The sequence below is a fragment of the Meles meles genome, chromosome 11, assembly GCF_922984935.1.
Source record: "Meles meles chromosome 11, mMelMel3.1 paternal haplotype, whole genome shotgun sequence".
NCBI lineage: Eukaryota > Metazoa > Chordata > Mammalia > Carnivora > Mustelidae > Meles > Meles meles.
This window is the reverse complement of record NC_060076.1, coordinates 9,743,133-9,760,948: the sequence shown is the minus strand read 5'-3', so window position 1 is coordinate 9,760,948 and position 17,816 is coordinate 9,743,133. Positions and strand designations below refer to the sequence as shown.

The 17,816-nt window shown below is 42.4% G+C and overlaps 1 protein-coding gene and 1 pseudogene across 1 annotated transcript in view; one reads left to right on the top strand and one right to left on the bottom strand.

Annotated features, from left to right (window-relative positions):
* PPP6C (protein phosphatase 6 catalytic subunit) overlaps positions 1 to 17,583 on the bottom strand; it is a 41,755-nt gene extending 24,172 nt beyond the window's left edge. The window contains exon 1 of the mRNA XM_046022529.1: positions 17,399 to 17,583. Within this exon, the coding sequence (XP_045878485.1) occupies positions 17,399 to 17,473 (75 nt within the window). The 5' untranslated portion in view covers positions 17,474 to 17,583. The remainder of the gene's footprint in view (positions 1 to 17,398) is intronic.
* LOC123952899 lies at positions 3,403 to 3,958 on the top strand (annotated as a pseudogene).
* Positions 17,584 to 17,816: the final 233 nt, after the last annotated feature.

Below are 17,816 nucleotides of genomic sequence, written 5' to 3'. Positions count from 1 at the left end.
CCCAAGACCCTGGGATCATGACCCAAGCCGAAGGCAGAGGCTTTAACCCACTGAGCCACCCAGGTGCCCCTGAAAATGCCAAGCTTCTAATCATGATTTGGTTTTTCCAGTGATTAGCCTACACCCAGGAGCTATCGGGGAGCTAACCCAGAGCCATCTCTTTAGAACAAGACAGTCCTATCACCCAAGAAATTATAAGGCTTTCTGTGCTAGGAACTGGAGGCAGAAACCAATGTATATATTTCTATTATCTCACTTCATTAAAAACCACCTATGTCAAATCTTTCACTTGACCCAGATGGTAAGACTGAGACCCACAAGCACTCAGTCACTAAGCTACTTAATCTTAGTAACAACAGATCTGGAATCCAGGTTACCTACCTTTTTTCACTGTACTATCTTGAATATTTAGTTGTTCAACACAACAAATATTTATTGAGAGCCTAGTATGACACCATTTCTAATTCTAGAAACAAAGTAAATAAGTAGTAATGACCAAAAAGACTAAAAGCCCTGTTCTCCAGAGGCTTACACTCTAATGAGGAGAGGTAGAGAAAATAAATAAGTAAAATATATATTCACACTACTTTTTCAGATAGTGGCAAGAGGAATGGAGAAAAATGAAGCACTGTAATAGGAGTAAATAGTGGCAGAGGCGGGAGGTGGTACTGGTATCTTAAATAAGGTGAGCATGGAAGCCTTACTGATAAAGTGACTTTTGAGCAAAAATCAGAAAAAGGAAAGATTATGGGGGAACAGCACTGTAGCCAGAAAGAACAGTAAGTACAAAATGCTTAGATGAGAGCATGCTTGTTGTCTGAGAAACATCAAAGCTGGAGTGCTTAGTGGATTGAATAAAAACAAAAACAAAAACAGGAGAGTAGCACAAAACATTTTTAGGTCCTCGGGGGTAAATATAAGGAGCTGGCTTTTAACAGGAAGCCATCAGGAGGCCCTAAGCAGAGGAGTGATTATGATCTTAAGTCCGCTATGTTTCATGGGCTATGATGAATTTAGGGATAGGAAAGAGGTAAAGGCAGAAGCAGGAACACCACTTATGGGGGCTTCTACAAATAATTTAGGTAAAAGTTGGGGCGCCTGGGTGGCTCAGTGTGTTAAGCCTCTGCCTTCAGCTCAGGTCATGATCTCAGGGTTCTGGGATCGAGCCCCGCATCTGGCTCTCTGCTCAGCAGGGAGCCTGCTTCCCTTCCTCTCTATCTGCCTGCCTCTCTGCCTACTTGTGATCTCTGTCTGTCAAATAGATAAACAAAAATCTTTTTAAAATTTTTAAAAAATAATTTTAAAAAATCTAGGTAAAAGTTAATACTGGCTTTGGAAATGGAAACTAGGAAATGGCCACATTTCCAATGGAACAGATTCCAGATGTTTTCTGAATGCAGCATCCACTAGATTTGAGAACAATTGGAAAGAAAGCATTGAAAGAAAGGAATCAAGGGTGACGCAATGTTTTTGGCATAAGGGGCGCCTGGGTGGCAGTTAAGCATCCAACTCTTGGTTTTGGCTCTGGTCATGATCTCATGGGTGGTGAGATTAAGCCTACGTTGGGGCTTTGCACTCAGTAGGGAGTCTGCTTAAAGATTCTCTCCCTCTCCCCCCACTGGTGTGCGCGCTCTCTCGCTCTCTCTCACACTAGTAATAAATCAATCCTCAATACTAAAATAAAGATTTTAATTTATTTATTGGATTGGGACAGAGAGAGCGAGCGTGCACACAAGCAAGCAGAGTGGCAGGCAGAAGGAGTGGGAGAAGCAGGCCCCATGCTGAGCAGAGAGCCCCACATGGGGCTTGATCCCAGGACCCTGGGATCATGACCCGAGCCAAAGTCAGAGGTTTAAGCGACTGAACCACCCCAGCGCCCCAATAAATAAATCTTTAAAAAATTATTTTGGCTTAAGTAACTGCAAGGGTGTTAATAGTCATTACTGATAGTTAAGACTCTAAGGAAAGACTTTCTTACTGTAATTTTCTCTTAAATAGAATTTATTTTTTAGAGCAGTTTTAGGTTCACAGTAAAATTGAGAAGAAATAGGGAATTCCCATATATGTGCTGCTCATGAACACATACATAAATACATATAGCCTCTTCCACTATCAACATTCCCCATCATAGTGATACATTTGTTACTGATGAACCTACACTGATCCATCAGTATTATGTGGAGTCCATAGTTTCAATTAGGGTTCACCTGTGGTGTTGTACATTCTGTGGGTTTGGACAAATGTATAATGACATGTACACAGAATTATAGTATCATACAGAATAGTTTCACTGCCCTAAAAATCCTCTGTGCTTTATCTATGCATCCTTCCCTCCCCCAAACCCTGGAAACCACTGATCTTATTACTGTCATCACAGTTTTGCCTTTTCCGGAAGGTCATACAGTTTAAATTGTCCATAAGTAGACTTTTCAGATTCACTTCTTTCACTTAATGATAAGCACTTAAGGTCCTTTCATGTTTTTTAATGGCTTGATAGCTCTTTTCTTTTTAGTGCTAAATAATAGTCCATTGTCTTGATGTACCAGTTTATTTATCCATTCACCTTCTGAAGGACATGTTGGTTGGTTCCCAATTTTAGCAGTTATGAATAATGCTACCATAAACAGCCATGAATAGGTTTTTGGATGAACACAAGTTTTCAATTAATTTTGGTAAACAGCAAGGAGCATGACTGCTAGACTGTACAGTAAGTTTGGCAAGAAAGTGCCAAACAATCTTCCCAAGTGGCTGTACTTTGTATTTTGCATTCCCATCAAGCATGAATGAGAGTTCCTTTTGCTCCCCAACTTTGCCAACATTTGGTGATATCAGTGTTCTGAATTCTGGCTTTTATAACATTGTTTTAATTTGCATTTATTTCCCTAGTGATCTATGCTGAGGAGCACCTTTTCATAGGCTCGTCATGTGTTGATCTTCTTCAGTGAGGTGTCTACTCAGGTCTTTGGCCCATTTTTTAAAGGAGCAGTTTGTTTTCTTATTGCTGATTATTAAGAGTTCTTTGCATATTATGGGTAAAAGTCCCTTATCACATACGTCTTTTGCAAACATTTTTTCCAGTGTGTGGCTTGTCTTCTTATTCTCCTGTCTTTTACAGAGCAAAAGTTTTTAATTTTAATGAAGTCCAGCTTATCAATTATTTCTTGCATGAGCAGATTGTTTTGATTTTAATTCTTTTAAAAAAATAATAAAGTGTAAGATTCCATTGTTTTCTTCATGTACTTGATGTTCAGAAACCATCATCATAATTAATTTTAGAAAATTTTCAGTGCTTGCTGGTGGTGGCTGTATCACTGCCTGGTAGAGGCTTATGAATTGGTGGCTGAGGTCTTTGAGCTAGGATGTACCCTGCTCTTGGTGAAGGAAGGGAACCGAGCCAGCGCCATGGCCAGTACAATGTTAGCAGCTGGACTGACCGTTGCTGCTACAGGATTTGCAGGATGTTATGTTTTGCAAGCCATGAAACATGGAGCCTCAAGCGAAACAAGTTTTTCAACGTCTACCAAACTCTGCCTTCAGTGGTGGCTTACAGAAGTGGATTGGAACCCAAAATGACAAAACGAGAAACAGCATTAATACTAGACATACTATGGGGCGCCTGGGTGGCTCAGTGGGTTAAAGCCTCTGCCTTCGGCTCAGGTCATGATCCCAGGTCCTGGGATCGAGCCCCACATCGGGCTCTCTACTCAGCAGGGAGACTGCTTCCTCCTCTCTCTCTGCCTGCCTCTCTGCCTACTTGTGATCTCTGTCCATCAAATAAATGAATTTTTAAAAAACTTAAAAAAAAATACTAGGCATACTACTGCCAATAAAGGAAAAAATAAGAGTTGCTCACTGATGAATTGCGTTTTTAAATCACCCAGACAAGGGAGAATCTCTTTACACAGCAGTCAAAATCAATAAAGCTAAAGATTTACTAGAAGGTCAAGCTAAAAAGTGAAATAAATATGTGATGAATTTTAAGTTTATTGTTTATGTACGTGAACGCCAGCTTTTTATAATAAAATGCCCCAAAGCTACAAATTAATAATAAAAAAAAAAGAACACTTTGATCATCCCTCAAAAAGCTATGTATGCATTGTCAGTCTCCTCCTTCAACTCATGCCAAAGCCCTAGACAATCACTTATTTATTTAGTCTCTATGGCTTTGTCCACTCTGGACATCTGGATATATGGCCTTTTGTGACTGGCTTCTTTCACTTAATATAATGCTTTTCGTTATATGTAATGAAAATGCTCTTCTGTGTTGAAACATGCTATTACTTTGTTCTTTTTTCTAAATAAATAATATTCCACGTATGTATCTATCACATTTTACTTATCCATTTACTAGTTGCCACGCATTTGGGTGGTTTCCACCATTTGGCTGTCAGAATCTGATTTTGACACATTAAGCCTTCCAGACTTCTAAGTGCCCCGTATGTGCTGTAAACAAGTGATCAAATGAGTCCTGAATTCAAGGAAAGGGGTCTGAGCCAGAGAGACCAATTTAGAGATCAGGATATACATACACACATACATACATATATGAGACTAGAAGAGATAACTATAGTGTAACTATAGTGTTACACTATATATAGAGCAGTTCTTTTTTTTTTTCCCTTTTATTTATTTATTTTTTTTTTCAGCGTAACAGTATTCATTCTTTTTGCACTGTTACACTATATATAGAGTAACTATAGTGGTAGCTACAAAGAGAGGAAAGGATTAAGATCAAGAAATGATCTGTAAGGGGCACCTGGGTGGCTCAGTGGGTTAAAGCCTCTGCCTTCAGCTCAGGTCATGAGCTCAGGGTCCTGGGATCGGGCCCCACATCGGGCTCTCTGCTCAGCAGGGAGCCTGCTTCCTCCTCTCTCTCTCTCTCTCTCTGCCTGCCGCTCTGCCTACTTGTGATCTCTGTCTGTCAAATAAATAAATAAAAATCTTTAAAAAAAAAAAGAAATGATCTGTAAGATACATCAATATTTAGAAGTTAGGGAAAAGAGGAGGGACAAGCAAAAGAGATAGCTTGGTGAGACAGAAAGGTAACCATGAGCATGTGGTATCCTGGAAGTCCAGTGAAGAAAATGTTTCAAAAGAGGTGTGATCAGGGCACCCAGATGGCTCAGTCGGTTGACATCTGCCTTAGGCTCAAGTCCCAATCCCAGAGTCCTGGAATAGAGCCCTGTGTCAGGCTCCCTGCTCCGCAGGGAATCTCTTCTCCCTCTGCCCCTCACCCCACTCATGCTCTCTCTCACTCTCTCAAATAAATAAATAAAATCTTAAAAAAAAAAAAAAGAGGAGTGATCAAGAGGCATGGGCAAAAAAGAAAAAAAGGAGTAATCAACTATGTTCAATGCTGCTAAAAGGTCAAATTTTGGAGAAACAGAATGGAGCTGAGAGGGAATACTTTTTTATTCCTAATCAACAAGTACCATTCCCAGAATATTTTATACTCTAAGAAAAGGAGCATACCAATTAATACCATGGTATAATTCAGAGGTTAAGAGCACAGCCTTTTAAGTCCAAAAAGATAAGAGGTCAAATATCAGCTCTACCTCTTACTTAGCTTACTGTTACCTTAGCTGTATATCCCTGAGCAAGTTCCTTGATCTTTCTCTGTGTCTCAGTTTCCTCATCCACAAAATAGAGATACCTACCTGGAGGTTCTAAGGATTAAATAAGAGAATGCATGCAAAGTGCTCTAGCAGAGTTTTATACACACACAGAGTTATATACTCAGCCTACTACATATATGTGTACACTGAATTATAAAACATGACCAAGAAGGATATACACCAAGCCCACACACAATAGCAGTTGCTGGAGATGTCAAACAAAAGGAATTCCACTTCCATCTTTGTTTCTTTTACTTTTTAATTATTTATTTTTAAAGATTTTATTTATTTATTTGTCAAAGAGAATGAGCACAACAAGCAGGAAAGCGGCAGGCAGAGGTAGAGGAAGAAGCAGGCTCCCCGCTGAGCAGGGAGCCTGATGCGGGGCTTGATCCCAGGACACTGGGATCATGACCTGAGCCGAAGGCAGAGGCTTTAACCCACTGAGCCACCCAGGCGCCCCTCTTTTACTTTTAAAAAAAGCATGAAAAGGGGCACCTGAGTGGCTCAGTGGGGTTAAGCCTCTGCCTTTATATAGCCAAAAGGCTATATAACTCAATTTAGAACATTCAGTATGGGCAAATCCATAGAGACAGAAAGTAGATTAGTGGTTGCCTATGCCTCAGGCTTAGGATAAGGGGGAAATGGGGAGTTACTGTTAACAGTTATGCAATTTCTCTTTGGGGTAAAAAAAAAGTGCTCAAACACTGATTATGATGATAGTTGCACAACTCTGAATATTCTAAAACCCACTGAATTGTACACTTTAAAAGTTAATTTTTTTAAATTTTTAAAAAGATTTTTATTTATTTATTTTAGAGAAAGAGAGCAGAGCAGAGGGGCAGGGGGAGTGGTAGAGAAAATCTCAAGCAAACTCCGTGCTGAGTGCACAGAACCTATGGCAGGGCTTGATCTTGTGACCCCAAGATTATGACAGGAGCCAAAATCAAGAATTGGACACTTAACCAACTGAGCCACTCACGCACCTCTTTAAAAGTTAATTTTTGGGGTGCCTCGCTGGCTCTGTAGGTAGAGCATGTGACTCTTAATCTCAGGGTCCTGAGTTCAAGCCCCACATTGGGCACAGAGCTTACTTTAAAAAAAATTTTTTTTTTTTTTTTTTAAAGATTTTATTTATTTATTTGACAGAGAGAGATCACAAGTAGGCAGAGAGGCAGGCAGAGAGAGTGAGAGGGAAGCAGGCTCCCTTCAGAGCAGAGAGCCGGACACGGGACTCGATCCCAGGACCCTGAGATCACGACCCGAGCCGAAGGCAGCGGCTTAAACCACTGAGCCACCATATTTGACAGAGAGAGACACAGCGAGAGAGGGAACACAACAGGGGGAGTGAGACAGGGAGCAGCAGGGTTCCAGCTGAACTGGGACCCCAATGCAGGGCTCAATCCCAGGACCCTGGGATGATGACTTGAGCCGAAAGCAGACACTTTATGACTAAGCCACCCAGGAGTCCCCCCCAAATTTCTTAATTAAAAAAATTTAAAAATAAATAAATAGGGCCACCTGGCTGGTTCAGCTGGTAGAGCATGTGACTCTTGATCTCAGGGTTCTAAGTTCAAGACCCAAAACGGGTATAGAGACTACTTAAAAATAAAATCTTAGGGGCACTTGGGTGGCTCAGTAGGTTAAGCATCTGACTTTGGCTTGGGTCATGATCCCAGGGTCCTGGGATTGAGCTCCCACAGGGTAGGGAGCCTGCCTCTCCCTACTCGTGCATGCTCTCTTCTCTCTCTCTCTGTGTCAAATGAATAAATAAAATCTTAAAAAATAAGAAAGAAAGAAAGAAAGAAAGAAAGAAAGAGAAAGGAAAGGAAAGAAGAGAAAGAAACCACAAACTCCACCCTGAAATAAGCCAAACGGTCCTTCAGGGAGACCTGTCATCACCCTGCATTATACTGCCCCCCTTTCCCAATTGCTTTTTCCCCAAATTACACTTTAATGTCGTGCCATCCACCTGTGGTAAGGGGCATTGTGGGAACAGAGCTTGTCATCATGTAGACAACAAATAAGATGCATAGGGTGCTGTTGTAAACAGTCACCTTCAAGGAGGACCCAGGGGAGGAACATCTCTGCTCCCTCTATCACGGATACATGTGATTTCCTGAGAAGCTTGTGTTTGTTACCTTTTAGACTTGGTAAATTTTTTAGCTGATCAGTTTCTATCTTTCAGTAGACACCCTGAAAGCTCAGGGCTTAATCTCAAAGAAGTAATCTGGCCATTACAGCTTTTATCTTATATACAATTCTTTTACTGCTCCATCTTGGTATCCTATCTTTACATTCTCTTTGTCTTATTTTTCTTATGTAATTTATCTTGCTATATTGAATACACCTTTGTTTTTTGTTTGGTTTGTTTGTTTGTTTTAAGATTTTATTTATTTGACAGAGAGAGATCACAAGCAGGAAGAGAGGCAGGCAGAGGGGGCGGCGGGGAAGCAGGCTCCCTGCCCAGCAGAGAGCCTGACGTGGGGCTCGATCCCAGGACCCCGAGACCATGACCCGAGCCGAAGACAGAGGCTTAACCCATTAAGCCATCCAGGCACCCCTTGAATACACCTTTGTAAACCACTCTATATCCTTTCTGGAACAAATTAATGTTTTTGAAACTAATCACAGCACAGATTCCCGAGGGACTCCATGATTCCCATGTGCGAATTGTGCTAGAATTTGCACCCACGTATGTCTGGCTCTCCTAGCCCATAACACCCCTTGAACTGCAAGTCACCCCTGCTGACTGGCCCATATCCCCCAGTGCTGACCTCAAAGTAACAGTACATCATAAACTCAAGAACCTTACTGTGAAGCCTTGCCAATCTCAAAAGCTGATCAGTGTCTAGGGAACACATGTAAACTACTTAGGCAGCATCTTCAATCTGAGACCACGCACACCACCTTAGAGACAGTCTCTGCCACGTCTGCAGTCCCAACTGAAGATTTAGAGTCGAATCTCTAAGCCAAAGCCATTGCCTCTCATCTCTCCAGTTCAGCAGTAGCTTACACATCCAAACCAAGCACACACAAAAATAAGTCCATGAAATCTCAAATACAAATTCTATATAAGTCAGCCAACTACACACACAGTGGCCTCAGAGAGCCTAGCCTTGCCACGAGAGAAGACACACGGTCCTCTATTCCGAAGCCCTTCACAGCTTTGTTCTACTGCTTAGTTGGTAAGAACCATGGTTTCTCTTAATGCTCCAAAATCATCTCTGAGGCAAGATTCTCAATCTTACCCAACTTTAAGGCAAACTATACCCATCTCTCCCCACAATGCCCAATTAGTTCCTAATTCTTGAACAAATAAGGTTCATAACCCCCTTCTTAGAAGACCCCATTTCCCTTCTCTACCTTTTCTTCAAGAAACTCAGGGTTCCATTCTATTCTCTGCTCCTGTCTCTGTGTCCCCTCTTGCTCCTCAAATTCACTGGGTTTTAAATTTTTGTGATTCTTTGTTTAGCTGATCCTGCTAGCTAAAACATACCGTTTCCTTTATTTACTTTAACATACTAGTATTTATAAAATCTCTTGTTTAATAAATCAAAATCTATCTAAAATTATTTTTTACATAGCCTTTGTATAGAGTTTCTACTATAATACAAATCACTGCGAATAAGGAGCTAGAATCCAAGATGATAATAATATTCACACCCTTGCAATCTAAAAGGAAACATCCGTATCTTTAGTCTAAGCCAGAGTTTCTCAGCCATGGCACTACCAATAATTCTTTGTTGTGGGGGGCTGCTGTCCAATCTATTACAGGACGTTTAGTACCATATCTGGCCTCTACACCCACTACACACCCATAGCAACTCCCTGGCTGTGACAATCAAAACTGTCTCCAGACACTGCCAAGGATCTTCTCAGAGGCAAAATCATCCCAGCTGAGAATCAATGGTATAGACCTTTCTTCTGAGTTTACTACTATTAGAGCTACTGGCCTCTGGAGCACATTTGACAATCAAAAAGTATTTGTTACCTAACCAGCTTGCGAATCCAACAGATAATCGGGACATCTCTACCTCAATATCTTGACTTGGCAGCATCTCAAACTCATTACAGCCCAAACCAAACTCCCTCGCATTCTTTAATTTAGTTACAGTATTTACTAAGTAATCTATGCCAGAAACAGATTACACTGAACTCTTCTCTCTTCCTCATAACCTACACCTAACATGTCAACAGGTCCTAGTATACCTTCTTCATCTACTTTTAAAGTTTTGGATGGGTGGGTGGGTGGGTGTGTGTGTGTGTTTTAGTAAAACTCTATATACTCAGTGCGGTGCTTGAACTCATAACCCAGAGATCCAGTAGCATGCTTTCCTAACTGAGCGAGCCAGGAGTCCTCATCTCCTTTTAAACACCGCAATCATTAGTCACTGCCTTACTTTAAATTCCCATGTCACCTGCCCTGCTGCTTCTACGACATTTCTGCCCATTCCAAACCACGGTCCACAAATGCTGCCAGAACCATGTTTCTAAAATCTACTACCACAGTCCTCCCTAAAAATTTCTCAAGAGCACTCCTCTGCCTATGGCAGTGTTTCCAAAACTTTAAGCAGATACCATCTTTATGATTTTTGTCATATTCCTACCACATACAACAGTGTATCCCTGTAATAGTTTTCTTTGAATCTACTTTTCTTTTTAGTTAGCTACATTTTTTTAAGATTTTATTTTATTTGTTTGAGAGAGAGAGCACAAGTTGGGGAAGGGAAAAGGAAGAGGCAGAAGCAGACTCCCCACCAAGCCAGGAGCCCAACATGGGGCCTGATCTCAGAACCCTGAGATCACGACCCAAGCTGAAGGCAGTTGCTTAACCCACTGAGCCACCCAGGCACCCCAGTTAGCTACATTTTAAACAACATCCCAAAGTCACAGTATGATTTGTTTTTCCCTAAAATATAAAAGCATTTCAGTGTTTCTCTATATACAACCTGAAAGATAAAAATTCAAGTTTATCAGTCTAGTCCTCCATGATTTGGCCCCTCCCTGCCTTCCCAGCACCACCTCCAGCCATACCAAACCACTTCAAGTTCCCTGAGTCAGCCATGTTCTTTCAAATTAAGCTGTACCATTGCATATGGTATTTGTTCTGCTAGCAAATTCCTTCCTTCCTGTTTTGTCTACCCGAAAACACTCTTCTCATCCTCTCATTGCTCCTCCTTGCTGAAATCGTCCCTAGTTCCAGTTAGATGCTTTTTTTTTTTTAAGATTTTATTTATTTATTTGACAGAGAGATCACAAGTAGACAGAGAGGCAGGCAGAGAGAGAGAGGGAAGCAGACTCGCTGCTGAGCAGAGAGCCTGATGCGGGACTCGATCCCAGGACCCTGAGATCATGACCTGAGCCGAAGGCAGCGGCTTAACCCACTGAGCCACCCAGGCGCCCCTAGATGCTGCTTTTAATACATTCCCCAATATCCTGAAGAGCCCTCTATAGCACCTAATGTACCACACAACAATCATATGTTTACCTCTCTATCTCCTTTACTATATTGAGAGCCCCTCATAGGGAAGTATCGGATTCTATCTCTAGCACCCAGAGGGAACAGTACTTGACACAAGGAGACATCTGAAAAATGTTTGTTGTAGAACACTATACAATGAGATTCAATAAACCTTAACTGTTTGTCTATCACATAGAAGACAGTGTTCTAAGACTACGGAGAACACAAAAATAAACAAATATGATCCTGGCCTTCAAGAAGCTTGTAATCTAATGGTGGATACAGACATATTTGCTATCATACAACAGAGAAGGGTAAAATGGAGCAATGAGGTGCTGTGGGACAAAGGTCAGTATAGGGAAAAAAAAAAAAAGTGGGAAATTTTTTTTAAGTAGGCTGCAAGCCTAGCATGGAGCCCAACTTGGGGCTTGAACTCACCACGCTGAGATCAAGACCTGAGGTGAGATCAAGAGTTGGAGGTTTAGGGGCGCCTGGGTGGCTCAGTGGGTTAAAGCCTCTGCCTTCGGCTCAGGCATGATCCCAGAGTCCTGGGATCGAGCCCCATGTCGGGCTCTCTGCTCCGCAGGGAGTCTGCTTCCTCCTCTCTCTCTGCCTGCCTCTCTGCCTACTTGTGATCTCTGTCAAATAAATAAATAAAATCTAAAAAAAAAAAGAGTCGGATGTGTAACCAACTGAGCCACCTAGATGCCCCCAAAGTGGAAATTTTTAATAGCAGATAATGCAGGTATATACTCCATTGAGTCACTGTGGCAAAATCCACATAAACCTCAAGACCTGCACTGCATTTGTCCTGCCTTACAAAAGTATTGTGTAAATGACAGAATGGACATGAAGGTACTCTGAAAACTGTAAGCAGCTAAATACATTCTAATCATTGCTAATAATTCTGACTACGGAATCCAGGAGCCCTGCATGGACAAAGTGGCATCTGAGGCAGAAGTCTAAAGGGACATTAAGGGTACTGTATAGAGAACACAGAAATGGTAGTTACAGACGTAAATCCTGGACCCAGACTACCTAGGTTTGAATCCCAGCTCCTTCACTTACTAGATTTATAACTACAGAAAGATACTTATAATCTGTCTGTGCTTCAGTTACTTATCTATAAAATGGGGCAAATATGGGTACCCAACTCATAGAGTATTAAATGATTTACAATTTGTGTTATGTAAGTATTAAAAAAAACGAGGTGATAGAAACAGACTGAGCAGAAACAAAGAGAGAGAAAAGCACAGGGTGTATTGTCAGAAGGGAACCGTCCAATGTACTTAGAATGGAAGGTAAAAAGAAAAGTGATGAGTGGAAGATATGCCTAGAAAAGCAAGCTATTTGTCATCCTTCAAAAAAAAAAAAAAACAAAACAGCTATAACTTGATCAGAAAGAGTCTGCACAGGAAGCTTTCCAACTTAATTCATTGGTTAGGTGCACAACCTCAGGCAGATCATACACTCCATGAAGCTCAGGATACCCTCAATAAAGTAAGAAGGGTATGGAACTAGAAGAACTCTGATTCTCTCTTAGCTCTGAAATTCTAGAAAGGGACTAGAGAGTTGTTAGAGATGTGCACCTTCCAACAGAACACCTACAGCCACATGTAACTGCTGAGCCCCTGAAATATGGCTAGTCCAAATCAGGATGTATCATAAATGTAAAATATACACATTTCACACAGTACCCAAAAAAGGGCAAAATATTACATTAATAAATTTATATTGATACAAGTTGCAATTGGGTTAAATAAATATTACTAAAATTAATTTCAACTGTTTCTTTCTATTTTTTTAAAATGTGGCCATTGAAGGCTCACGTTTCTGAGCATTTTATTTCTACCAGACAGCACTGTTGTAGACTATTTCCTAAGATTTGGAGGAATGTGATTCTGTTGCCTGAAAGACAAACAAAATGCAAGGTATTATCAGAAAGGGTCCTGAAAACACTAACAACACTCTTCAAGCCTATACAATGCCACAGTATGTCCCTTACTGTCACATTGTCTTCAGTTTTCCCTAGGGTACCTGAAAAAGATACAACAACAAAAAAAAAAACAATCTGGGTAAACAGAATGATCAATGCAACAAGCACTAAGGTGAGTGACTAGACTAAAGGATTCCAAGTCTGGAAGGATAAAGACTACCATGTATGATAAGGATCTATAAAATCAGATCGAGCCTGGAATGAGGAGGTACAAAAGGCTATTCACTAAATCTCAGGAAAAAAGCAAAGGAGAATTTTTTGAAGGTTTATGGAGGCATTTCAAGCAAGGTGCAACTCTGTTGTGCAAGTAGCCTTATATGAAGAACCCAGAAATGGCTCAGACTAAACATAAAAGTGAGTTCCAAAAAGATTACATAAACTATTAATTCATAAAAGTGGTTATTATGGAACTGCACAATTCCTTGTGCAATTTCTTTACCTATATGTCACCTTTAAGAACTGTCCAAGAGGGGCGCCTGGGTGGCTCAGTGGTTTAAGCCCCTGCCTTCGGCTCGGGTCATGATCTCGGGGTCCCGGGATCGAGCCCCACATCGGGCTCTCTGCTCAGTGGGGAGCCTGCTTCTCCCTCTCTCTCTGCCTGCCTCTCTGCCTACTTGTGACCTCTCTCTCTGTCAAATAAATAAATATTAAAAAAAAAAAGAACTGTCCAAGAGATCGAACAATTCCCAAGTTATAGAACCCTTCCCCCACCGAAATTCTTAAATATTCAATACAACTGCCTTTTATCATTCATTCTTCCTTGGCCAGATATGGAATTTCTATCTCCTATGATCCTCTCTAAAATCTTTATTGTGGATGAGAACCACTTGAGCTCATTTTTAAGAAAGGTTATGTTTTGCCCCACTCACTTTCATATGTTTCATCTTTATTCCTACCAAACATTTATGCAGATTCAAGCCAGTACTAATGATTTGACCACTTCCAATTTAGATACAGAGAAATCCAAATTGGACGTAGAACACCCTATGCACTCATTTTACTTAGTACCTCCAACTTCTACTCAAATTAAAAACACAGGTGAATTGCTATCATCTTTTCTACCACAACAAATCTTTTCCATAATGACCATTAAGTGGCTCCAATGATTTTTCTTCCTCTGATCTTTTATTTTGGCTCTAAAGCTTCAGAAAAGGTGCTCCTGGAATCTTTCTTGGCTTGTCTAATTTTAGTTTCTATTTTATGCCAAGAAGTAGAAACAAAATTAAATTTCTTTAAAAATACACCAGACATGAAGAGCACAACTAAATTCATCTGATAAAACAATTTCCAAGACAAAGAAAGCCTCTACTTATAGAGGAAAAATCAGAATTGCTTTTTTCCCACTACCTGTCCAGAAGACTGGAAAAAAAAAAAAGTTTATTAAGAAATAGATATAGGCGGGGGGCGCCTGGGTGGCTCAGTGGGTTAAAGCCTCTGCCTTCGGCTCAGGTCATGATCTCAGGGTCCTGGGATCGAGCCCCACATTGGGCTCTCCGCTCAGCAGGGAGCCTGCTTCCCTCTCTTTCTGCCTATTTGTGATCTCTCTCTCTGTCAAATAAATAAATAAAATCTTTAAAAAGAAAAAGAAACAGATATAGGTGGGGCACCTGGGTAGCTCACTTGGTTGGGCATCTGCCTTCGGCTCAGGTCATGATCCCAGAGTCCTGGGATTGAGCCCCACAACAGGTTCCCTGCTTAATGGGGAGCCTGCTTCTCCCTCTCCCACTCCCCCTGCTTGTATTCCCTCTCTCACTGTCTCCCTCTGTCAAATAAATAAATGAAATCTTTAAAAAAAAAAAAAAAACAGATATCCAACAATGGAATACTATGCAGCCATCAAAAACCAAATGTTGCCATTTGCAACAATGGGGATGAACTAGAAGGTATTATGCTAAGCAAAATAGGTCAATCACAGAAAGACAATTATCACATGATCTCTCTGATAAGAATTTGAGAGGCAGGGTGGGGGGTCATGGGGGGCAGGAAGGGAAAAAATGAAACTAGATGGCACTGGGGAGGGAGACAAACTGAGGGTTGGGAGGGTGGAACAGGGTGGCTGGGTTATGGACACTGGGGAGGGTATGTGCTATGGTGAGTGCTGTGAATTAGGTAAGACTGATGATTCACAGACCTGTACCCCTGAAGCAAATAATACATTATATGTTAGTAAAAAAAAATAAATATTTATTTAGGGGAAAAAAAGAGAAACAGATATATACTACATACAGCCCAACAGTGTTGCAAAGGGAAATGAAATGGTTTAATACCTCTATTTCCTTAAGGTGGGAAGAAAATCCAATGTTTATCAAACTAAGGTCTAAAGAAAATCCAATCCAACTGATTATCTTCCAAATCATATAGCCAATCTCAAGTTAATATCAAGACACACTATAATCATAAGCAACATATTATTCATTAACACAAAGCTCAAGACAGCTTTACTTGTGCTAAAAAACAGAAAGTTCCACATCAAATCACTGATATGAGAAAATCAACCTGATCTATTGAACTAACAATGCCACCAAAAGACATCTGGTTAGTTTTCCATGAATTAGGTCCCAATGTTGGCTGTATCCTCCGTGCATATAAACAGAAGGAATCCACAAAACTAATGTCAGAAGGACTCAGATGGGCATAAATAAAAGCTACACTGCTAGTACTGGCTTTGTCCTCATTTTAATCAAAGTATCTTATTAAAAAGGGGGAAATGTACAAGAATGACAGCACAAGGGGCGCCTGGGTGGCTCAGTGGGTTAAAACCTCTGCCTTCAGTTCAGGTCATGATCTCAGCGTCCTGGGATCGAGCCCCGCATCAGGCTCTCTGCTCAGCAAGGAGCCTGCTTCCTCCTCTCTCTCTGCCTGCCTCTCTGCCTACTTGTGATCTCTGTCTGTCAAATAAATAAATAAAATCTTTGGAAAAAAAAAAAAAAGAATGACAGCACATATAATTAACATCTAAGTACAATTAAGTTACATCTATAAGAGCTGGTGTGACCTTAGACATTTTGCATACTTGTTGACTGATGTTAAATATCAACTTCCTGTACGAACAGAGCAAAAGAAAAAAAAAAAAACAAAACAGTAATCCCTTCCTTGAAAAAGAATGTACAAAAATAAATTGCTTTACATCCACAGCCTAAAGGGAAAAAAATATCAACGGTTTACCCACTTACCACACAGTAAATCAAAGTTAACTGAACAAGCAAAACAGGCACTAGCACCCACCGCTGAACACTGTCAGACACCTAAACGTTGTGCATGAAAACACTTCTCAGAAAAGCAATATACCAAAAACGTACATTCCTTCTTCTCTCTTACATTCATTCCTTACCCCCACATACTAGGCAACAGCAAGGAACAACTCATCTCCTTTGGGAAACCAAGAAAGGAAATCTTCAGGTAAAGAGGACTTATGAGGGGTGCACGGGTGGCTCAGTTGGTTAAGCGACGGCCTTCGGCTCAGGTCATGATCCTAGAGTCCCTGCTTGGCGGGGAGTCTGCTTCTCCCTCTGACCCTTCCCCCTCGTGCTTTCTCTTTCATTCTCTCTCAAATAAAATAAACAGTATCTTTAAAAAATAAAAAAAAGAAGGGATTACGAGGAAACAACTCAAGAGGCATAAAGTTTTTGTATTGAGGGCCTACTACTTTATCCACTGAAATTAGCTCAACAGCGCACTGGGAAATGGGTTCCTAGCTGAATTAACAGAACTCAACCAACACTCGCAACAAGCGACTGGGACGAGGGGTACGGAAAGAGGGACGACCTGACGTTCTCTGACATCCCTACCAGACCGCTCTGGCCCACTGTCTTCCCCTTCCGCAGGGACCTAAACACAGCCGGGCCGCGTTCCGGGAGCTGGCGGCATCTCCTGTCAGACGCCGGCCACCCCGCGCGCGCTCCTGTCACCACCTCCGGGGGAAGACCCCACTCCGAGGGCACTGTCCGCTGGGCTTCGGTCGGCCTCCGGGAGACCCGGGTCGGGGTGAGCGGAGAGGAGTCCTTCACGCAAAGCTGTCAGGGCTTAGAGCCTGGGGTAGCCCGAAGGCCAGGAGGGGCAACCCTGGGGCAGAGGCCGCGACATCCCTCGGGATCCCCACGGAGAGAACCGGGACAGCATTCGGGAGACTCGGGCTCCCCCCGCTCTCCGCGTGACGCCAGGTCGAACCGGGTCGCTTCCCCCCGCGTTAGGCCCACCGCCAGGACCGGACGGGGCGGGATGCTGGCGGGGGTCCCGCGGAGAGAGGAAGGGCGGGCCGGCGGGCGCCCCACTGCCGGAAGGGGCGAGCCCCGCAAGCAGCGCTCCCGCCCCGGCCGGGCTCACCTTCAAGTCGTTCTCCGGTAGGTACTTGCACAGCCGCGCTATCTCCACATACTTGTCCAAGTCTAGGGGCGCCATTTTAGAAATAACAAGCCCCGACACCGTCGGCGGCAGCAGCGGCGGCTCTAGTAGCGGCGGCGGCGGCAGCGGCGGAGGCCGAAGCCGGAACTCTCCCTACGTCACGTCCGGCCCGTGAGAGGCGTCTGCGCAGCGGCGTAAAACTTGAGCCGATTCTCCCCGCTGACTCCGCACGCTTCACGCTCTCCCGCGGAACCAGGCTGCGGGTCCCTGGAGGCACCCCGGGTCCAGACAGTGAATCCTGCTGGGACCCGTAGTTTTCTGCCGCGGGGAATACTGGGATTTGTAGTTTGCATTTGTGGCCAGTTACCCCCCCACTTTTTCTCCCCTTCCCTTCCTTTAT